At 43.5% G+C, this 21,410-nt stretch overlaps 1 protein-coding gene across 2 annotated transcripts in view; it reads left to right on the forward strand.

Annotated features, from left to right (window-relative positions):
* The first annotated feature begins 2,630 nt into the window (after positions 1 to 2,630).
* The window catches only part of osbp2b (oxysterol binding protein 2b), a 53,286-nt gene continuing 34,506 nt past the window's right edge, over positions 2,631 to 21,410 (forward strand). The window contains exons 1-2 of one of the 2 annotated variants that reach the window (XM_085425532.1): positions 2,631 to 3,116; positions 8,988 to 9,196. In XM_085425532.1, coding sequence (XP_085281658.1) covers positions 2,959 to 3,116; positions 8,988 to 9,196 — 367 coding nt within the window. In that variant the 5' untranslated portion in view covers positions 2,631 to 2,958. Of the gene's footprint in view, positions 3,117 to 6,273; positions 6,413 to 8,987; positions 9,197 to 21,410 lie in introns of those variants that run through there. The other variant, XM_085425533.1, reaches the window with a different exon arrangement.

Consider the following 21,410-nt stretch of genomic DNA (forward strand, 5'->3'; position numbering starts at 1 on the left):
AGAAAACCAAAGGGGAGAAGAGACGGTGAGAAGGGGGAGAAGAAAGAAAGAAAAACAAACAAAAAAAACAAAACACCTGGGTCACCTGTATGGAGAAAAAAAACAGAAGAGAAAGCAAACAACAAAGAGCAACATAATAAAAAAAACGGCACCATCACAATAAACTAGCTAGCAGTAGATATCAGTAGATACTAAATAATAAACGATATTGTGCAGCACGCAAGATAGACAGCGCACAATGTGCTTTGAGGCAGCAGCCAAGAAAGCTGTAGTCCGCGTCTGTGAATACCCGTGTGTACACCTGTGTGCATACCTGTGTGGATCAGCATGCTTGCATTCCAAAGGTTTCTCCATGTAACGATCTGCTAGGGAGTGTGGGGGGCCACAGCCCCGTCCTCCAAGGTATGAAGCAGGTATGGAGGAGATCAAAAATCCAGACATCCAGAGGCCCCCAGAACACAAGAGACCAAGGAAGACCAACAGAGGGGCAGCCGCGCCACTGTCCCAGTAAGAGCTGAGGAGAGTCCCAGATGAAGGCTCACTCAGCAGCCGCGGAGCAGAAGCCAGGGGGAGTTGCAGTGACGCGCCCGTGAGCTCCGCCGGCAGCCAGCCGTGCCTGAGTGACCGAGCCCCAGGCCGAGAGGCCGGGGGCACCCCACCTCCGAAGTGGCCCGAGCGAGCCCCAGGCTCCAGGCCCCGATAAGCGGCCGCCAAGGAGTGAGCCGGTGTGTACCCGGACGCCCACCCCCAGACACAAAGAACCACCAACGCACCGACACCTGAGGGAGTCCGCCACTGGCAGGGGAAGTGGTGGGTGGAGATAGGCCTCCAAACCTTGGAGGGCCTGAGATGTCCCCAGAGAGGTGGCGTCTGATACCCAACCTGACATATAGACACAGACAGGCACACACAGACACAAACATCCATCCCCACCCTCATGCTCTCATATGCACTTACTCCACACTCAACCAACATGGAGACAGACATAAAGAGACGCTGTACACACGATCACACTCCCCAAGCGTACTCTACGAACCAGGTCTAGGTACCCTTGCCCCTGGAGGGGGGAACTGCACCCAGACCCAGGTGGTGTTACCCTTTTCCCTGCGGTGGGGAGAGGCAGACCGCCCCGACTCCGCAGCAGCAGGGAGGCCCCACACTCCAGACCGCAGCTGGACAGCCAACTCCTCCTAGCCCCCCCGCTCCAGCAGGCCGCAGAGAACGGGGGTGAGAGAAGACTCCAAACCTCCCTCCACCCGCTCATTGTAGTGTTGATGCATGTGTGTTCTAAGGTGCAATTAAAACCCAGGAGGGCATGGAGCTACCTGCCAAGGAGCAGCAGGTAAGCGCATAGTCCCCCTTTTTTTTCTCCTTGTGTTTTTCATGGCTTCACCACATTAGGATCAATTCTACAACATTGCCATCTTGTGGTAAAGCGATGTTATCAGGAACCACATCAGAAGCATCAAACACACTTCCAGTTACTGGATTTTTGCTCGAACATGTGTCTGACGCCCCCCCCCCCCCCCCCCCCACACACACACACTAGTTTTAACCAACTCAGTTCATTTAAGGTGGCATTGTGATGATATATCCAGTCTAGATGGACTGAAAATTAACTGAATAAATGTTTCTGTACTGTAAAAGGAGGCCTGCTGTACTGAAAGACATGCGTTTTCCAAGAGGGACCTGACTAAATACAACACATAACAATATGACAAGTAAAGAAAGACATACACCTGACATTCAGTACACACAGTTGAACACAAACATGCAAATCATATAACAGATAAATAACAGATCATTACAAAAGCAGTCACACTGACCAAAAGAGCTATTCTCTCGCTCCTTTAAAGGGGACATTGTCATCTCCTTCTGTAGGATATTATTCCAGGAAACAGAGGCCACAGCTTTACAAGCCTTTCCCCTTTATTCCATTCGGACTCTGGGGACAAACATTTGTATAACATTGTGAAAGCGTAGACTTATGCTCGTTGTACTGGTGATGGTGGGTGGAAAAAATGATTATTTGGTTCTATCTGTGGCCCTGTTTATTGTGCATATATATCACGATCCCATTTAGGTGACAGCATAATACAAACTAAAAGAATAAAATGACACAGGTTACCCTGGGCAGTCCGGGGATTTAAGATTAAGTAATAACACAGCAAACCCCCAAAGAGCAGGCAGTAGCTCTGGGGCAGGCTTTCTTAGTCATGTGGTTTATTTGTTACTTCAAATGCAGATTGCCCTACACTCAATGTGTTTTTTCACAAGTAAAAGGGTGCCAAAAGTGTCTCACCCTGATGTGCACCGGTACCACTGATTTATTAGGACCTGGATTATAAGCAAAGGCACAGGCTGGATTAATAACACTGATGATTAACTTGGTTTGTCTGCCCTACTCAATCTGACAGCATCAGATCAGAATTCAGGAGCCAAAACCGCATGTCAAATGTTTAGGAATGTTTAGATAACAACGTCACGTGGTGCGGGGCTGAATTATAGACTTGAATTGATAGAGCGGACACTCCCCCTCAGTGCAACCCCCTCAATGAGTGGCCGGGGTAGCGGCCGCCCTCTCCCTAAAATTGGTGCCACAAACTGTTTATCGCTGTCGTAATGTAAGTAATTTAGTTTGATGGCAGCCTTGTCAGGTTACGCTGAGACCATGTAAGGGCTCTCCCTTCTATCCAGCCCAGCTCTGTGCTCTGAATCCTCTGCAGTCTGCATCAGCAAAGTGTCTTGGCATCACTTCTCGTTCTTCCTCCGGTGTCCATTCCGGCGTCATGTGAAGGGGGTTTACGGTGGTTTCTCTCGCCCTACACCGGACCCTCTTCCGTCGATCTCATTTGTCAGTGACAAGGCCCTCGCCCTGGTGGACCATCTGGGGCTAGTGTCCCTGTCTCCGCTACTCCCGGTTTATCCAGCACTCTGTGGCGTGCGGCGGAGCCGAGGATGAGCGAGCAAGGGAAGGGCTCGGCATCCGCCTCTGCCGCGGCCCCGGCACCTGGGTCGGATACTTACAAAGGCTGGCTTTTTAAATGGACCAATTATCTGAAAGGCTACCAGCGGCGGTGGTTTGTCCTCAGCAATGGCCTGCTGTCATATTACAGGTAAATATCGCACGCATGGCGTGTATGTTTCCTCCTCCCTCCCCCTGGAAAATGTAAACGCCACTTGTGCTCACATTTCTGTGTCGGCGCATCACTACAGCTGGCTGCCTCAGCTGTTTAGCAGCAGGCTAGAGCTAGCTACCGGAGCTGTGACGGAGGAGAAAGTCAGGATTTTCTTTAAAAGACAGCTGGGCGCGGAGAGACAGTGACACAGACGGGGACATATAGGGCAGCTAGTCCTTTAAATAAGTGGGAAATCATGTCACGGCAGGCGCAGACGTTAGCCAGCACACCAAGCTAGCACGATAGCCTCCTGTCATCAGCTGTCAGGCGGCTGCAGATCCAGCTGTCCGCCCGGGGAGACCGACACGACAGGGTGCCCGGCCGCTTTTAACACACATTTAATAACCCTTCGCCCTGAATACTTCTTTTTATGTGACTTTCACCGTCTCAAATACCTTCGCCACATGACCGCCACGTTACTTTTCAGAGTGCATTCATTCATTGCATCACGGTCACGTTACTGAGCCCAGCCACTTAGTATGATCGCCGTAACGGGATACTGTGCGAGAGAAGGTCGCTATCGTTTATCCGTCTGTCCTCGCTCCTATCGCACAGCCAGGTAGCTGCGAGCTAGTGTTAGCTGTAGTAGCACCTGTGGATCAGGTGCTTTCTCCGCGGGAGTCATGTTTCCGCAGGTGCAGGTGTTCAAGCTCATACATGAGCTCTCTGAATGGATCGTAAAGCACGCCAGCTCCTAGGCTTATTTCAGTTAGTAACGTGGATTTATACTATAGCACTTCAATTTAAAGCCAGTCAGAATCAACAAATCTCCTTGGCAACAGCAATGAGAATTACAGACTTGCTTCAATTAAGTTTATGTTATTTTATATAAAGCCAAATCAAAAGAACAGTCGCCTCAAATCACTTTATATCATAAGCTAAAGACCCTACAATAATAGAGAAACGCCCCAATCATATGACCTTTTATGAGCAAACACTTGGTGACAGCGAGAAGGAAAAACCTCCTTTTGGCAGGAAGGAACATCAGGCAGAACCAGACTCTGGAACAAAGCTGTACCTGCTTTGTGTGACATAATCTTCACAGCTTTCCCCCTAAACCTCTTTGATATACTGACAAAGATGGTGGGACAGAGGCAGAAAGCCAGATCTTGAGCTGCTGTTTGGTCATGCAAAATTAGTTGATTTTCACTTTCACTGCTTGGCTGTTGCATGTTTAACCTGTTTGTTTGCTATTGCTGCTGCTTTTGTCAACACTGAAACACCCTGCATTATTTGATGTACACAGACGGTTTCAGCAGTTTGTACGTCATACTGAGGCCTGTCATGTTACCAAAGCATTTATATCAGTGGGATCTTTTGGTCATAGTGTTTTCCAGCAACAGATGTTCGCCCTGTCTCTGACCCAGTTTCCCTAATTAAAGAGTGAAGGTGCACCTAATGGCATTAACCTTCCTCTGCTCACCATGCTGCGAGTCAAAGCCTTGACTGTGAAGTTTAAATGCTTTCACAGTTTAGATGGCTCTAGCATGATGTGTTAATGCACTCTGTAATTGCTTGCAGCCATAAAATAATGCAAATCATAAGTTGATCCCTCTGGGTTAATGTCTTTTTCAAATGTCATCTTTAATTGGGAAGTTAGAGTGCTTGTTTAAAGGGTCCCCTGCGAACCGTCTGTGTACATCAAATAACGCGGCGAATGCTCATCAGTACGATTTTGCCTCCCCGGGCTGTGAAGCAAACTTCTGACTCACGATGTTTTCCTGCAGCTCCAAAACTAAAAATGGAGATTGAATAGGGAGCTTTCTCTACTCTGTGTGCTGGCAGAAACACAATCAAATCTCTTTTCAGACCATTTCATGCCACACTTTCTGAAACAGACTCTTTGTCTTTTCGTGCCAGCGGGGTTATTTGACAGAGGTGTGGTAGATGCGGCCCCACACCTGTCCGTGCTTGTGGTGAAAGGAAAGATGCCTGTTGCCTCTACCCTCTATTAATAGTCCATTATGTTGTAAGGTGACTGCTGTCCCCGGAGTAAAGGTAGCCCGTCGACATCTGAGCACAGAGGCAGCGAAGCGAACGAGCTGTCCCCTCCACTGCTGTCTTCCTGGCAGACCACACTGTGCGTGTCTGACTTCAGGCTTTGTGTTGCGCCTTCTCTGGCTGACTGTCTGCGCTTCTTTTGTGAGTGAAGTAAAGGGGAAACAGTCAGTCAAATGTGACAACGTGTTAGGTTAAAGTGTTTTCTGACTGTTTTTTTGTCTTTAGGTTGAAGCATCAGAAGAAAGACGATGTCACTTTGCATCAGCGTGTTATCTGATTTAATGGAAATACAATTCACAACACATTAAACCGTGTCACACACTTTAAAGCAAAGACAACTTTCATCAAACCTCATGTAGCCTGTCCTGCATTTAATCATTTTTGCTTTGTTTAATAATTCGCAGGGTCCACCCGCCCCCTTTAAAAAGGGTACTTTGTATTTGTGATAAATCAGTACTGACAGACGTGGCAATTAAGACTAGTCAATGCCCCCAAAGGTTTCCTTTCATTCAGGCCTGCTGTTGATAAAGCAGCGGGTTGGTTCTTTGAGCTGGTGCTGCGACACAACTGCTGGGTTATAAGAAACGGTTCGTGGGCTGACTGACGCACTCAGTACTTGCTCCTGGTAAATTACAATGAGTTTTATAGAGATTCAACAGGGCGGTAGTTATTGATTGGTTAAGGCTGTGACATTGCGGCTCTGTCTGGCTTTTATTTCAGCCTCAGAAATATCAGGAGATATTTCCCTTCTTTTCTCAATGAACTTCTTTAAAAAAAAAAAGATGCATAATTTACTATTCCTCACAGTTTTAATACTCTCACCTCTTATAGTATATCCAGCTTGGTGTGTTAGGGAAGATTACAGGGTATTAAAGCTTTGAGTGCTATTGGAGCTGCTGTATCAGTAAATCCAGCCTTGCTCTTCATACTAGACCAGGCCTTCCATGTTTCCTTCTCAGCTGCGGGAGAGTAACTAGATAGTATCAATTTAAATGCTCGGTGGGGGGGCGGCACCTCTTGCGTCCCTTTGGAAAGTCAGGTTTTGGCGTTACAGCTCACACCTCTCAGCTCCTGGGAGGCGGGGAGGGAGCGGGGAAACTGGCCAACCTTCGGCCCAGCTGGAGGGTAAAGCCTGGCCTGAATCCTGTTTACTATTCCGACACATCAGCAGAGTGGCTGGAACAAGAGATGTTGCTGCGCTGATCTAATCTTGTTAATGGGCTCGTTTTCTGGTATTTGCACCAGGCTAAAGAGTGTACATCTCTTAGTGTGTGTGTTTGTTTGTGTGTTTATGTCAAGCTGAGGGCAGCACAGCGATGTTGAAGAGATCAGGGGCTCTGGCCACATTTTCATTATCTCATTGTTTTGGTTTTTCAGCAGGTCATGTCACACCATCCGTGCTGCAGTGTCATTGCTTTTGGTTTCCTTATCTTTCTTTTCTTTCATTAGCATGACATAGTCGCCGGCTTCTTCCCTGTCTTGTGATGGGCCCGCAGCCAGAATAACAAACTTGTGTACTGTGCGTTCTCATGCTCAGGGTACTCCCTTGCCTTCTTCTGTGTGCCTCTTCATGCTTACGGCCGTCTGTTCTGTGTTCTTCACTGGTTGTTGTTTTGTCATTACATGCTCCAGATCGGTGGATTTGTGTTTTATGAGGATTTGTGCGCAGGGGACCGACAGGTAAAGCACTGCATTTCTCTCCTGGCTGAGCGCAACATGCAGGACCCCTCGCTTACCCGCAGCAGCAGCCCACATTCACCTTCCCCCTATCCCCTCTGCTAGTGCCTTAATGCCTCCGTGGTTCTTTTCGCTCTTTCCCAGCTTCTTTTTTAGTTTCCTTGACTGTATGATTTCATGGCCTTTGCATGGCCTCACCTCCCCATAGGGCAGAAGCGATCAGTGTGGCTTCTCATCTTACTCATCAGCAGCACATTCCCTTTGTTGACCCACTTAAATCCGGCACTCTGCAGCTGAGCTCGGCTGAAATCTGGGCTGTTCAGGATTGCCGGCTGCCCCTCCGCGCTGCTTCGCATGGCCACAGTGCGGTGTTGTCTGCGCAACTGATGTGCACCGAGTGCCAGAGGAAGGGTACACTGAACCGCTTGTTCTGGACTGGCATTATAACAAGACTTGACTTCAGCCTGGAGAAGCTGTATAGGGGAAGCCACTGCCTGGCAGAACTTTTAAATACACTTCAAACTCTCACTCAACAAGGCGGCAACCACCTTGTTAGTGTCAGCTGAGGCCGGAACTGTTGGGGAGCTTAGTGCTGCTGAGAGGCAGCTGCTTGTGGCAGGGAGAGCTCACTGAGGATGGATGAAAGGATGTTAGGACCCACAGACAAATTCACATGATTGCACGGGTGCGTCAAAGGGGCCGTTTCCAAGGGTATGAGCAGGCAGACATGTGACATGGAGGGCTGAGCATCTCTTTGTTTCATTTGACACAACCTCTGCACTTCACAAGAGCGAGTGGAGCATATGATTTTGCTGATTAGTTGCTGCTCCCCGGTTGAGGCTGTTAATCGGCAAAATCAGCAGTCTGTGGTCGGGCTGAAAACCTGCTTCAAAAGGCCACGAGGGTCTACCCATGCCCTGCAGTTCAGTTCACTTAACTGTGACAAAATGTCAGGCAGACAGTTTTCAAATGCAGAATGTTAAGTGCATAGTTTTTGTAGAGTTTTTTTCTTTTCAGTTATTAAAAAAAACTAGTTGTATTTAAACGAACCTCATTGAAATGGATTTTCCTTTTAATTCAGTTCAATTTGATTTCATTTATATAGCACCAAATCACAACAACAGTCATCTGAAGACACTTTATATTGTAAGGTAAAGACCCCAGAGAAAACACCAACAATCAGATGACCCCCCTATTAGCAAACACTTGGCAACAGTGGGAAGGAAAAACTCCCTTTAACAGGAAGAAACCTCTGGCAGAACCAGACTCAGGGAGGGGCAGACATCTGCTGTGGTCAGCTGGGGGTATTTTCTGTATTTGCCTGTTACATATTTTCATTCAGCCACACTAAAGGAAAGTATCAAAACATGTAAAGGATGTATGTTTTTCAGCATAAAACTACTGAAATAACTAATGTTTGCATAGATTTCTATTAAGTACAGTTTTTTTTTTTTTTTTTTTTTGCTTTACTTATATGCAGAGCAATTGCGTTGATGTGCCCCTCCCACCCGCAAAGGCCCATTTTGAGCTAGAAACAGCCCTGGAGTACACTTTTGTCAAAGATTTACACAATACATATAGTCATCAACTCATACAACCCACTGTTCCCTTTACCCTTTGTTCTAATCTCTCGTCCTGCTGCTTTGGTTCTGTCTCCCTACTATCGCTCTGTCATTTTTACCTCCTCTCACACTCTGTTCTCTCTTTGTTCACACTGTTCTTCATTGTTTGCCTGTGTTCGCTCAGACAAAGGCCTTGTTATGCGCAACAGTTGGACTTACAGGCTACTCAGATACCCACAATTCAACACACTCGCAGCAGGGGCAGTCAGGTCACGCTGAGTGAATCAGGAGCTCCATTTGTATGCAGGTGTAATTTCATGTATAAGGTTGTGTTTATTGAGTGAAATAATGTGAACAGTCCTGAAAACTGACTGACACGATCACCGTGGATACCTCCCTGCTTGTTCTTAGTGGCCACATGCCTCTTCCACTCTCCTACTTGCACCCCTGCTGTAATGGATATGAACATGAATTTACAGTGTTAGGATTGAATGATGTGATTGTAAGACAGGGGAAAAATAAAACAAAACAAGTTTTCAGCTTTTTCTACTTGGCGTTTTGTTTGCAGGACACAGGCAGAGATGGCCCACACGTGCCGAGGAACTATAAACCTTGCAACTGCACACATCGACACAGAGGACGCCTGCAATATTGTGCTGAGCAGCGGCGGCCGCACTTACCATCTGAAGGCCAGCACAGAAGTGGAGCGGCAGAGATGGGTCACGGCACTGGAGTTGGCCAAAGCTAAAGCAATCCGGATGATGAACGATCAGTCTGGTAAGGACAGATGTAGTAACCGGCTGCCTAAATAGAAAAATAGCTCTGCAACACATAAATTGTGGGCAAGATGGCTGTGAGCTGGTGGTGCAAGGTGTTACTGGTCAGAATCCGATAAATAACAAGCTGGACTGAGTCAGTTTGAGCAAAAAGAACAGTGTGCCTTTGTCTTGTTTATCTCAGGTGATTTCACTACTGGTTAAGCAGAGTTCTGCACAGTTTTTAGGCCAGTCTAGAAATTTGGATATATCTGTTTTTGTTCCTGGTCCCCGGTGTCCAGTGCTATTTGATATTCATCACAGCTGTCCTGCTTCTTTAATGTCATTCACATTCCGTTATGAGCCAGGAGAGGGCAGCGCTGTCTGCTCACTCAACAAACTGGAGTATGCTAATAAGACTGTGAGAACCAAGCTTCCATTCAACCTCCTGTCAGCAGAACACTCTCCTTTCCAAGGGGACTTATTCTTGTGTGCTTGTATTAAAGGTTTCTGGTCAAAGGCTGTGGGAAAAGTCGAGGAGAGCCGTTTTTCTTCACGTTTCACCCTGGCATCGTCCCAGAGCCTCTCTGCCTGGATGTTTTGTTTTGCAGACAGGGCCTAGAGAGACTGAGACAGGCTATATATTGCTCTGGCCTCCATTTGAAAGTCAGATCACTAAATATAGACTTGGGCAGGAGGGGGATGTGAGAGCTTTTCAGCTCATCACTTCCAGTAAGCAGGACAGGAATGCTTGTATATTTGTATTTTGAAAAGGTTAGGCTATTGAACAGCTTGGCTGTGTGTGTTTGCGTGTGCGTGCATTTTTGGTGACCAGTTCCATTATGCTGATGTCCAGCTAAAGCTTTTGTGCCACTGCAGTTTGATGTCCTTTATTTTCTTCACAGAACATGACCTTCTTTGTGTATTTAACCAGTTTTGCTCAGCTTGGTTTCCCTGGTGTCTCATTGGTAGTTCATAATCCAGAGCGGGTGACATAGACACAAAGCAGTTTCCATTTAATGGGGATTTTTGAAAAAATACTATGCAGGAAAGGTTTGTAAGACACAATGTGATTTTTATTTTTTTATATATGAAGTTGAGACAAGCTTCGATAGGTGTGACACATTTACAATTGCAGTGTAAAGGCTGTTTTAAAGAGATATTTGTAAAACACTAGCAATGTTTTTATTTATAGAGGAATATGAAAGGTATTATAAAAACATCCATGTAACCCTGAAGCATTTTACTCTAATGTAATTATACAAATAGTAGATTTTCTCATTTAAAATGGAGGCAATCAAAATGACAGTGATGGCACATGGACTGGTTCTCACAAGATCAAGATCCTGAACCCCAAACTGCCCCCATGCATCCATCAGTGTGTGAGCGATGAAGCACTCACTGTATGATTATGTGCATAAATGCCATGAGTGGCTTACAGTGTTGTAAAATGTTTTGAGTAGTCTAAGACTAAGAAAGTGCCATATATTGCCAGTCCATTTATATACACACGCACAAAATCAAAGAGGCACACACTGCGACTTTTTAATCCATAGTGTGTCCCAAACTCCTAAAATGCTGCATCCTACAGCTCCCATAGTGCAACACAGCATTCTTTTTGTGCCTCTTCAGCAAAGTCCTTTTAAATTCAAGCAGCCAAACAGCTCTGGTCATTTATTTGGCCAGTTATTTTTGAATTAACTTTAATTTCAACGCACATTAGGATACAAAAACTGCATATAGTCCACTTAAAAAGTTTGCTGACTTTGCCCCAAAGAAGTTTTTAAAGACGTTTGTTTCCTACTGTAGAAACGTTTTAACCACCACTTTAACAACACGTCTTGTTTTCACAGGCAGGCTTTAAAAGTCTCAGGTCCAAGCTGACATCACCACAAAGATCCCGTTAGCGGTTATACTTTAAGTCAAGGCCCATAGAAGGTGTTTAAATAGGCTGTGTAATAATTCAGAATGTATGCTCGTTTTAAAACAGGAAGTCACAGGAAAAAAAAAGCACCTGTGTGCGCTGCAGTAGTCACTCAGGGTATGCTGTTGCTTTCATAGCACATGATAGAGAGTGAAACTGTCAGTCTGAGACTTTGTTAAATGGTTCATATACAATCGTAGAGCCTGAAATCAATATTTGCTGCATAAATGCTGTTATTACCTGCCAAACATTAGACTTTGTAACTCGATGATGCAGTGAGTTTGTTTAAATTTAAATATCTGTCAACTTCTGCTGAGTGTATTCATATCGTCTTAACTTGCTGCATGTCAGTCAGGAAAAAGTGTCAACATTATATTTGTGGTGAGTTTTGTTTCCAGCGTAATGCAGAGCATATTGTTCTTTATCCATGAGCAAACATGGATCAGTGACCAGGCGCCTGCATTTACTAACTCGCTCTTCCCTCTCTGTCTCCTCGGGGGAGCCACGAGCACAACATGACTTGCGTGTCAATACAGAGCAGAACTGACAAAGTGAAATCCTTGACGTTGCCTACTGTTACTTTGCTTAGACATGCAGTGCAGTGTAATTTTTAGGCCCTTATTCTTTAGGTCTTCTGTATAATTTACTGGATTTCAAGTCTCTCGCTGTCAGCCGGCAATAAGATTGATCTTGTGTAGACCTGACCTGATCTTTCAGTCAGTTGCCTTAATGAATGCTGGTGTCACTTCTGCTGCTTTTCCATTTGGCTGACTTTTCTCGTGTGCGTATTGTCTTAATTTAGGCTGAGATTGGCTTTCTAACTGAGACTAGCTGAAATCTAAGGCATATGAGCTCAGCAGGTGGCAGTGTTTCCCTCACTTCACTGTGACCTCTCTCCTGGGTTGCTCTGCCTTGTCTTCACGGCTTGTGAAAGTGGGATCACAGCCTGACACTGCCGAGCCTGTAAATTTAGCACAAGCTATTATTTTTTTTTCTTGATAAATTTTAGTGGATAGTAAAATGGTTTACTGGAAGTTTAAAAAGAAGAAGAGGAATTCACTCTTGTAGTAGTCATCTACTCGGGTGTTTCTCTGAGTGAACTCAGACAGATGCAGATCAGGTTGGCATCGGTATCAGACACCAATCCATCAGGCGTGCAAGAAGATGTGAGTCTGGAGTTTTCAAAAAGCAGTGCATTGATCTGCACTGGGTGTCTAATCTATAAGCAGTACAACTTACTGACTCTGGTGACACATAAACTGGAAGTGGATCAGTTATTTTTCTTTCTGTCCCCTGTTGCATTATCTTTAGTTGCAAAGAGAGAGCTCTGTCCAAGGTCCTGAAGCCTTCAGCATATTTTCAAAGGTGAAGAGAGCACTGATCAAGTATTGCCTTTTAAACATGCTTCTCTCAGTTATTTATTTTCATCAAGATCACCTCTCCCTGCTCCCCACCTCTTGGTGTGAACTGACTACATTGTTTTTTTTAAAAAATTTTTTTAACCCTCTTATATTCTCACCATCCCTCGCGCTGTCTGATTTTCCCGCCCCACCCCCTCTCCCTCTCTCTCCCTCTCTCCGTCTTTCCCGGCTCTCTCACTGAGCAGGTTGTGCTGCTTTGCATCCAGGGTTTAGGTCGGAATGGAATAACCACCATCATCTTTCTTCAACTCTCCCCTCTCCACCTGCTCTCTGTTGCTTAAATAATTGTGATTGTCCTGCCAAGTAGTGGGTGATGATACAAGCAGCATAAGGTCTCCCTCCTGTAAGTAAATGGCTTTTCTTCCATTTGTGTTGTCCTCAGGAATCTGTGTGTGTGCACACTCAGACTTGGATATCTGGTTAGGATGATTTAGATCTTGCTGTGTATTTATCATGTGTCAGCTATTGTATTTGTGTTTTTGTTTGTTTTTTGATCATTTGAAGTGATAACTCATCAGTGTGGAACTAGTGGTGGTTTAAGTGTTATTTCTGTGCTTAGTAGGTGACATTGAAGGTGTTTAAGCAGAATGGGGAAATGATTAATATATAATATATAGAAATTGAATAGAAAGCTGTGCATCATTTGACGTTTAGGGTAAATGAACCTTTTAGGGCAGGGAAGGAGACTGATTAGAGGACAGTCATAATGTGTGCAACATCAGCCTACATGGCAGTAAATCTGGACTAGTAATGTGTCTTTGCATCAATAACTTGATGATTTTGTCTAGTATATGATTTTTATTATTATTTTTTTATTGGGAAAAAGTGTTTTTCTTTTTTTTCTTTTTTTTTCTTTTTTTCTTTTAGCTCTTATGTTAAACATTCACATTTGCTGTTATCACCATAGAGCCAAAAACTACACCTTGACATATTTGGTGAACAAAACACAAAAACAACAAAACAATTTCCCAATTATGCTGCAGCTGCTTCATCTGCAATGAGCTCTAGCCATGAAATGCTACTTTCTGAGCCTGTGAAGGATGTTATGAAATGACAGATGGTGTGCCTATTATCTTCATCAATTAAGTTCTCCTGTGGCTGTGCACTGAATTGCTTCCCCTTGTTTGCCTTGGATGTAGACGGGTGTGCTGGCTGAGGTTGATTTGCAAGATCAGCTCAGTCCCCAAAGACAAGGGAGATGGAGACGGAGAGATCAGAGCTACTTTCAGGCGTGTGACATAACAAACACAACTGAAGCCAGGCTTCACAGCGAGCCTAAAAGCTGTGGTTGTCCAAACAGTCAACCAGGCAGAAATGATACGAGTCTGATAGTCTTTTTCTTTTCTCCTCTGTGTTTTCTGCCATATTTAACTTCCTGTTTCCTTTTCTGTCTGTAATCATTTGTAAAGGTAACAGTATGAAATCAAATCTTTTACTGCCTCACGGTGGATTTAACCTTTCTGCACTCTGGCTTCCTTTCCAGCATGGCCTACATAATGCCGGCCATGCTGACACATTGATTTTGGAGTTAGACGCCACCTGTCTTTTCTCCCACTGATGTGACATTCTCTTTAAGCCCCCACTTTGTGATGTTTTTGTTTGTTTTTTTTCACTGTAAACAACCTAAACTGAACGAATCCATTGTCATGCGTTGACTTAAAAATGCATGGCATTGTCTCTTTTTCCTTCCCGTCTTCCTCTGCCACTGTATTTTGAAACAGTTTGTGGTAAACAGTCTCCTTTTTAGGATAATCATGCTGAACGAACTCTGAATCACCCTGCCTGTAGGTGACTGCTGTCTGGAAAGAACAGAGATGGCAATTTACTCTTCTCTTAGTCAGCAGTAAAGATAACTTTTACTGGGCAAACACGTTGCTTTGGGTCCTGATGCTAAATCAGCACGCTTGGTGTTTGAAATTGCTGCTGTTAAACTGAAGCAACCTAAGTCTTGTAAGTGTTAATTTGACACATCTGTATACCTTGGTTGTAACAAGTGGTTACTTGAGTTAATGTTGCCTTCCAAGCATTTTTGCCCAGAGAACTTCCGCTCACTGGTTTCTATTTTTTTCTTATCATTCTCTGTCATGTGGGAAAGTCGCAGGAAATCAGCACTTTATGAAATCCTTAGACCAACCTATCTGGCACCAATAACCACGGCACATTCACAGTGACTTAATTGACCTTTCTTCCCAAATTTGACTCTTCAGTGCCATGACACATTATTTTTACTATTAAACTGAAGCTGATATATCCAAAACTAATACCTAATCATTCCAGTTGCTAGAGTACGATTATGCGCTGTCAACCATCAGTTTAATCTAACCCAGTAATAAAAACCTTGTTCTTTGTGGCCACTTACAGATTACAGCTGAGCAGGGGTGACATAAAGCAGAACGGTAAATAAATTTTTTTAAGTCTTTGATTTCTTTATTTATTGATTTGGAGTTTCATTTTCAAGCTTCAATCCTAAACCTACATGATTATCGTTTTTATGAATGTGAAGGTAAGCGATCTGAATGGAAAGACATCTCTGCATTCGACATGAACTCCCATTACAGCAAGCGCTATAATGAGTTATGTATTGCAGCAACATGTTGTAGCACCACAGGACACCATGACAACAACATAGACCTTCAGCAATTTGCAGTCACGAAACAAAAAGAGGAATTTTAGCACAAGTGTATTATTCATTGCACACACGCTGACTCAGTGTTTTGACAGCTTGCGACCTCTGATTTCTCTTCTTTCATTTTTTCTGTTCTACTGGGAAATAAAGGTATCTGTTTAAAGAGATGTCAGGTCATTCAATGTGATAATAAGTCACTCAAGCTCTGAAATCAACCATTCAAAGAATCTTTTGATTGCTGAAATGTTGCCGGTTTAGAAAGAGTCCTGACCTTAAGCTGATTAAAGTGTACACACAAGACAACCCACGGATAACGCTGAACTGAAACTTGGCTTCTAATGAGCTGTGGTTTCAAAAACCTGACCTGTCAGTAGCCCTGGTCAATAGCCGTTTGACTGAGCGCTATGCTTATTAAGATGGTTCATTATTTATTCTCTGTGTCTGTGCTGGAGGAAGATCCTGGGCAGGAGTATAAAAAATATTTACATATAGATTAAATCAAACACTTAAGTCTAAAATAAGATCCTAAAACTCCAGAGTATTTCAGACTTTACACACAGAGACTATCGCGCGTGTGTGTGATAGACACACTGAGATAATTACGTAGCCTCTGACAGAAGGTTAGTCCTCTTTGGATAAGATTATCTCTTCAAAATTTTGAATGCATTTCAAGACACGTGTCAAGATATTCTTGAAATAAACCGTGCCTAAAAGTTTAAAGGCACACCATAGATGTACTTGCAGTGTCAACACTAGCATCTGCCATGCAGAGATCATACCTGGAGTTTATTGTCAGTGGGGCTGGATGATTCATTGCCCCAGCGTACCGAGAATCTGCTTTAATTTCACTCTTCTGCGTGGGCCATTCATAGCGTCTGTTTGCAACCGTTAAATCGTTAAAGTGACGTTTGGCCGTCTTACTATAAGGCAGTGCAGGCTGAGACAGGAAGCAATTAGTCTTAACTCTTACATTTGTGGTTAATTAAAGATCTTCCACCTCCTTCGGATGAGTGCGTTATCATCGCTACAGGAGCCTCGGTGCATTAAGAGGTCTTCTTTTGGCTTATATTTCACTAAAGTCAAATTTTGTATTTCCGGTTCTTAAATGTAAGTGGTCTTGTTTCCCCGGCGATGGCGAGGAGGTACAGTGTATCGCACAATGTGGTCCTTTATGTGGCTCAATAACATTTATGTGGCTTCTAGTGCTTCAAATAATCTCATATTCAGCATGAGACTTTTAAAATGCCATCTTACATTTTTCCCACGTTGAAACGACTCTCGCTCTTGAAATGTTTTACTGGTTTTAATGAGCTCTGCGCGTCCAGGCCGTGGAGGCTGTGTGTGTTTGGGTTACTGCTTCCTAATGCAGCAATTAGACTAATGAGACTGTTACTTATGCTCTTTAAACACCATCGTTCGCTTTAGTTTGTCTCTCAGATTCCTTGCCCTTCATCTGTGTGTCCTCCAGGAGAAAATAAACTTTCTCAAAAGAAGATCATTTGATATTTGCACTGAATTTCTGAATGTAAAAAATCTGTTAATAATTGTAATATTTAGCAGCTATTAGTTCGATTCAGGTGCCTATATTAAAATATGTATTTATTATCGTGGATAAATTGGATCTTAGATTGATTTACATCAAGGGTGATGTCAGAAAGCTTAATACTAAGGAAAAAATGCGTTTATGAAGCTGATGCATATCACTCCAAGCCAGCAGAGGGTTGTGCTCTTTTTGCATGGCTAAACTGAACTGCAGTGAAGTAAAGAAATGATGAAGGTTAAGTGTGAAATTAATTGTAGTTTCATGCTTCATTCCCCCCTGAACATGCCCCAAGACACTTAGATGACATTTTTTATTTACAGTCCAACAGTCTTTCCTCGTCAGCACTTCTCTCACCTCACTTACAGCCTCTCTCCTGTTCACTGTTTGTGCTGTTACCAGATATTTCTGCAGAACATCTACAACAAAGGTTTTACAGTAGGGACTAGTAGTGGTTTTAATCAAAGGAATAACTTAGGCCCTGAAATGGACCTATGCTATTCTATAGAAACAATGCACATTTTTCCAATACTAGCCTGGAAAAGTAAACTCTTTGTGAGTCATTAATAACAGTTTGGGCTGTAAAAGATTTTGAACTTGTGGACTGGAGTTTCAGCTGATCGTAAAATTGCATAAAATATGATATAAATACTTTATTTGGGAGTGGTTTTATGCAAATAATCTTTGAAACAATTACACTATAATTAATGAATGTATCCTGTATGTATCAAAATGATAAATTTGGACCCAAGTGCATGGCTTTAATGGGATTATTGATGCAACATCTGAAGTTTCACTGAGGGCTCGCCACAACACAGGGCTCTGAATATTTGATTGGGACAGCTTTTTTTTTGTGTTTCCTGACCCAACCCTCTCAGAGTTTTATTGGGATCATTTGCCTGTTAGATAAATATGTTAACCACTACAGTCTGGAGCCGTTGTTAATAGAATGGCTTGATAATTAAACTGGAATTAAATTAAAAAGACAAGCAGTACTGAGAACAAGTAGGCATGCAAAAAGAGCACTGGGTACGTGTATGTCACTGGTAAAGAGGCTCTTAATCCTGAGTTTTCCTTATTGAATCTTTACCTGTATAGTTTGGTGTTAAAAATGTCTGTTGTTTTGGAAGTCAGATGGTGTTGGGGTGTAATTTCCCTTTTGTTCTAAATGACTATTAATATTGCTAAATTATATTATAAAGATATCTGAATAAAGAAACGTTTGAAATCTGTTTGATTCTATTGTCCAGTGAGCCGCAATCTAGGATCAACAATGTCATGATGTAATTATGGTAAAAGTAAATTGATGAATGCAGAAGCAGGATGTCGAAACTGCTTCATGTAGGTGACTTTGATGTACAGCACACTGTGACGCTCACACTGGCAGTAATATTGCAACCTTCACTTTATTTTGAAAAGTCATGGACTGAGGACAGTTATAGTAGCCGAAATCATCCTACAGCATGAATTCCTCTGTGTTGTATAGTGACACTGATAGGAGGTTAGATTTTAGAGTGACTTCATAGTCAGCTGCAAGATGAGCACTTTAATGATTCTGATAAAGGATTATGACATTAACACTGGAGGGATACATCAATCAGTAGAAGTGGAAATGGACATTTTATTGGGGTTATTGCTTTTGACCTTTATGCCCTTGAGTGGTTTCCACAACTATGACACGTCCTTGTGTCTGATCACATGCTTTTTATTTACAAACCCAACACTGTGTTTTGCAATCTCTGCCATTACAATTTGTGAATAATTGTTGCCTTCTGTCATCAAGCTGCCAAAGCATCAGGCAGGCAGCAACAGAGAGGAAACGGTGTATATTGGGCTCAGTTGTGTAGATGACTGCTGGCTGCCGAGTCCTATCTCCTCTCTGCTTCACTCACTCCCTCTCTCCCTCCCTCCATCTTCAGTCTGCACTGCACAGAGAGAAGCATGTGGAAGGGAATTGTAAATGTGCCGAGCTATGGGAAAGTGTGTATGCAGAGTGCACGAGTGTTTCTGAGAGACAGGGACAAGGTATAAGAAAGAGGAATTACAAGCGGGGTGCCCGCTTCGCTCCTGGCATTATTGTAATTGTGTGCTGCATGTGCGTGAGTATGCATGTAACTGTGTGCACGCTGCAATGCTGAACAGGAAAAGTTGCTGCTTCAGCCCACCCTTCTCTGGGATTATGTAGCATCTGAGGGCAACACTGCGTCTCGGGAAGCCTGGCGTGGGATCGGGCCCGCAGAGTGGGATGAAGGGCCGGCGCTGCTGGGAGCCGGGGACCATCCGCTCCCTCTGCAACTCAGGCTGCCTGAGTTCACTCAACCAGGGTCAGTACAGTTTTGGCTAAAACTACAGCACGGCAACATAGAGCCGTCACACTCCTCGCGGTCCAACAGCGAAAGCTTCCTCATTCCGCCATCTGCTCGTCATCTTACGTTTGAAAGATAGCTGTCATTCCTCCATCCATCTCTCCCTCTCTCTGTGTCTCCTATCTGCTGTCTCGGCTCCCTACGCTCCCGCAGCCTACTTTAACAATGCAGCACCTCATGCTGTAGAAAGAGCGGTGTGTCATCTTTCTTGCCCTCTTAGCTGCATGCAGTCCTTTCTTCTCTTACCCTTCTTTCTCCTGTGCTGCTCTTACTCACATTCATTTCCTCTCTCTTCTTTGCGCCTGCTCCACCTTACATTTGCATATGGATGAGACAGAGCATGCCAGGCCTGCGTATTGGCAGTGTGTGTCTGTGTACACATATTATGTGTGTAGAGTTCACTGCACCATCACAAACTGTAAACTGGGAGGTCCTGTGTATCCCAGGGTCCTAGAACCTGTTATTTACATATTGTAGTAGGATGGTGGATAATAAGTCTCTGTTATGTCTACAGATCAGTATAACTTTGTTTCCCCCATTTAACACTTATAGGAAATTATAGCTATAATATACTGGTAACAGATTTCTTGCAGAACAAATGCATGTGTAAATGACTACATGGTTATCTTTGGAGCAACAATGCTAAATTTCTCAGCCATCGCATCTCCCCTCAGTATAAAATGTGTCTATCCATTTTATACTGTCTCTTCCAGGTCTCTCACTTCATCTATTGCTTTCCTGCCCACGGCAGAGTTGGACAGTGTGGAGTTGAACAGCTGTGCTCTTAAGCCCTGGGCTCCCAGTCCCCGCGCTTTGTCTGTTTGTTCACTCAAATGAGGTTGGCATAAGTAGTGTAGCTCCTGGTGTTTTATGATCTAATACAGTGCAGTCCTTTTCATACTAGACTTCCACACATTTTCTGTAATGTGAATGCAAGTGATGAAACTGCATAAAGAACAAGAGTCTGGATCAATGCATCACAAATATCTGGTCCAAAAGCAATAAATTGGATTCCTTCAAGGACAAACTAATAGTGCTAACAGTACTGAAAAGTGTTTAATGGAATAAATCAAAACCCTACATCAGAAACTAAATTAATTTTAAAATACAAATATAAAATGCTTGTTGCATTGTACTTTAAATATATGGGTGTGTACTATTAGTGTCATATCTCCCAAAGCCTCAGAAGAGACGGTGTTCACTGATATTTTGAAATTTGAAACGGGGATATTAAAGAAATGAAGGTTGATGTAATGTAATGTCTGGGATTGTCTGTTTTGATGTAATATTTAATTAAATGTAGTTACTAATATACACCCACCTTTTTTTTTTTCTTTCTTTTTTTTTTTGTGAAATTACCTCTGAGATGACAAAGTGTTGGACACTAAAAACAATGTACTGTACTTCAGTAAACTTATTTGACCCATGTTGACAGAAAGAGAAACCATAAAGCTGAAACTGTCCTGAAATCTGAGCATCACAGAGACTCTGATATTTATTCATTTGTGTTGCAAAGGCATGTTCATCCCTCCTTTTTTTTTCTAGATGCACTTCTTAATTATGCCAGTGAGCTTACCAGCACATGCACTCATGACTCTTTATTAGGTACATGTTGCTGGTACCAGGTTGGATTCCTTTTTGCCTTCAGAACTGTTTTAATTCTTCAGGGTACAGATTCAATACAGTGCTGGAAACATTCCTCTGAGATTTTGATCCATATTAACATGATCGCATTGCACAGTTGCTGCAGATTTGTTGGCTGACCATCCATGATGTGAACCTGCTGTTCCACTACATCCCAAAGGTGCTCTTTTGGATTGGTATCCAGTGACTATGGAGACCCTTTGAGCCCAATGGACTCCTCTTTATGTTGAAGAACCCAGTTTGAGATTATTCGTGACACTGTGCTTGAAGCGGCCATTAGAAGATAGGATAGGTACACTGTGGTCAAGTGATGGACATGGTCAACAAGAATACTCGGACAGTGAGGTTTAAATGATGCTCAGTCAGTACGAAGATGCCCAAAGGGTGCCAAAAAATATCCTCCAAACAATTACACCAGCAACAGCAGCCTGAACTCTTGATGCAAGGCAGGGTGGATCCTTGGTTTTAGGTTGTTTTTGTCCTATTCTGACCTAACTATCTAAAAGTTGTAGCAGAAATTCAAACTCAGCAGACCGCAATATTTTCCCAATCTTCTTTGTACAATTTTAGTGTCCCTATGCAAATGGTAGCCTCAGTTTCCTGTTCTTGGCTCACGAACAGGTGTGGTCATCTGCTGCTATAGCCCATCTGCTTCAAGGTTCTACCTGTTGTGCATTCAGAGATGCTTTTCTGCACACATGTGTTGTAACTTGTG

This window comes from Rhamphochromis longiceps, linkage group LG12 (genome assembly GCF_057381845.1).
Source record: "Rhamphochromis longiceps isolate RC_006_pf linkage group LG12, R_longiceps_female_GT1.1, whole genome shotgun sequence".
Taxonomy (NCBI): domain Eukaryota; kingdom Metazoa; phylum Chordata; class Actinopteri; order Cichliformes; family Cichlidae; genus Rhamphochromis; species Rhamphochromis longiceps.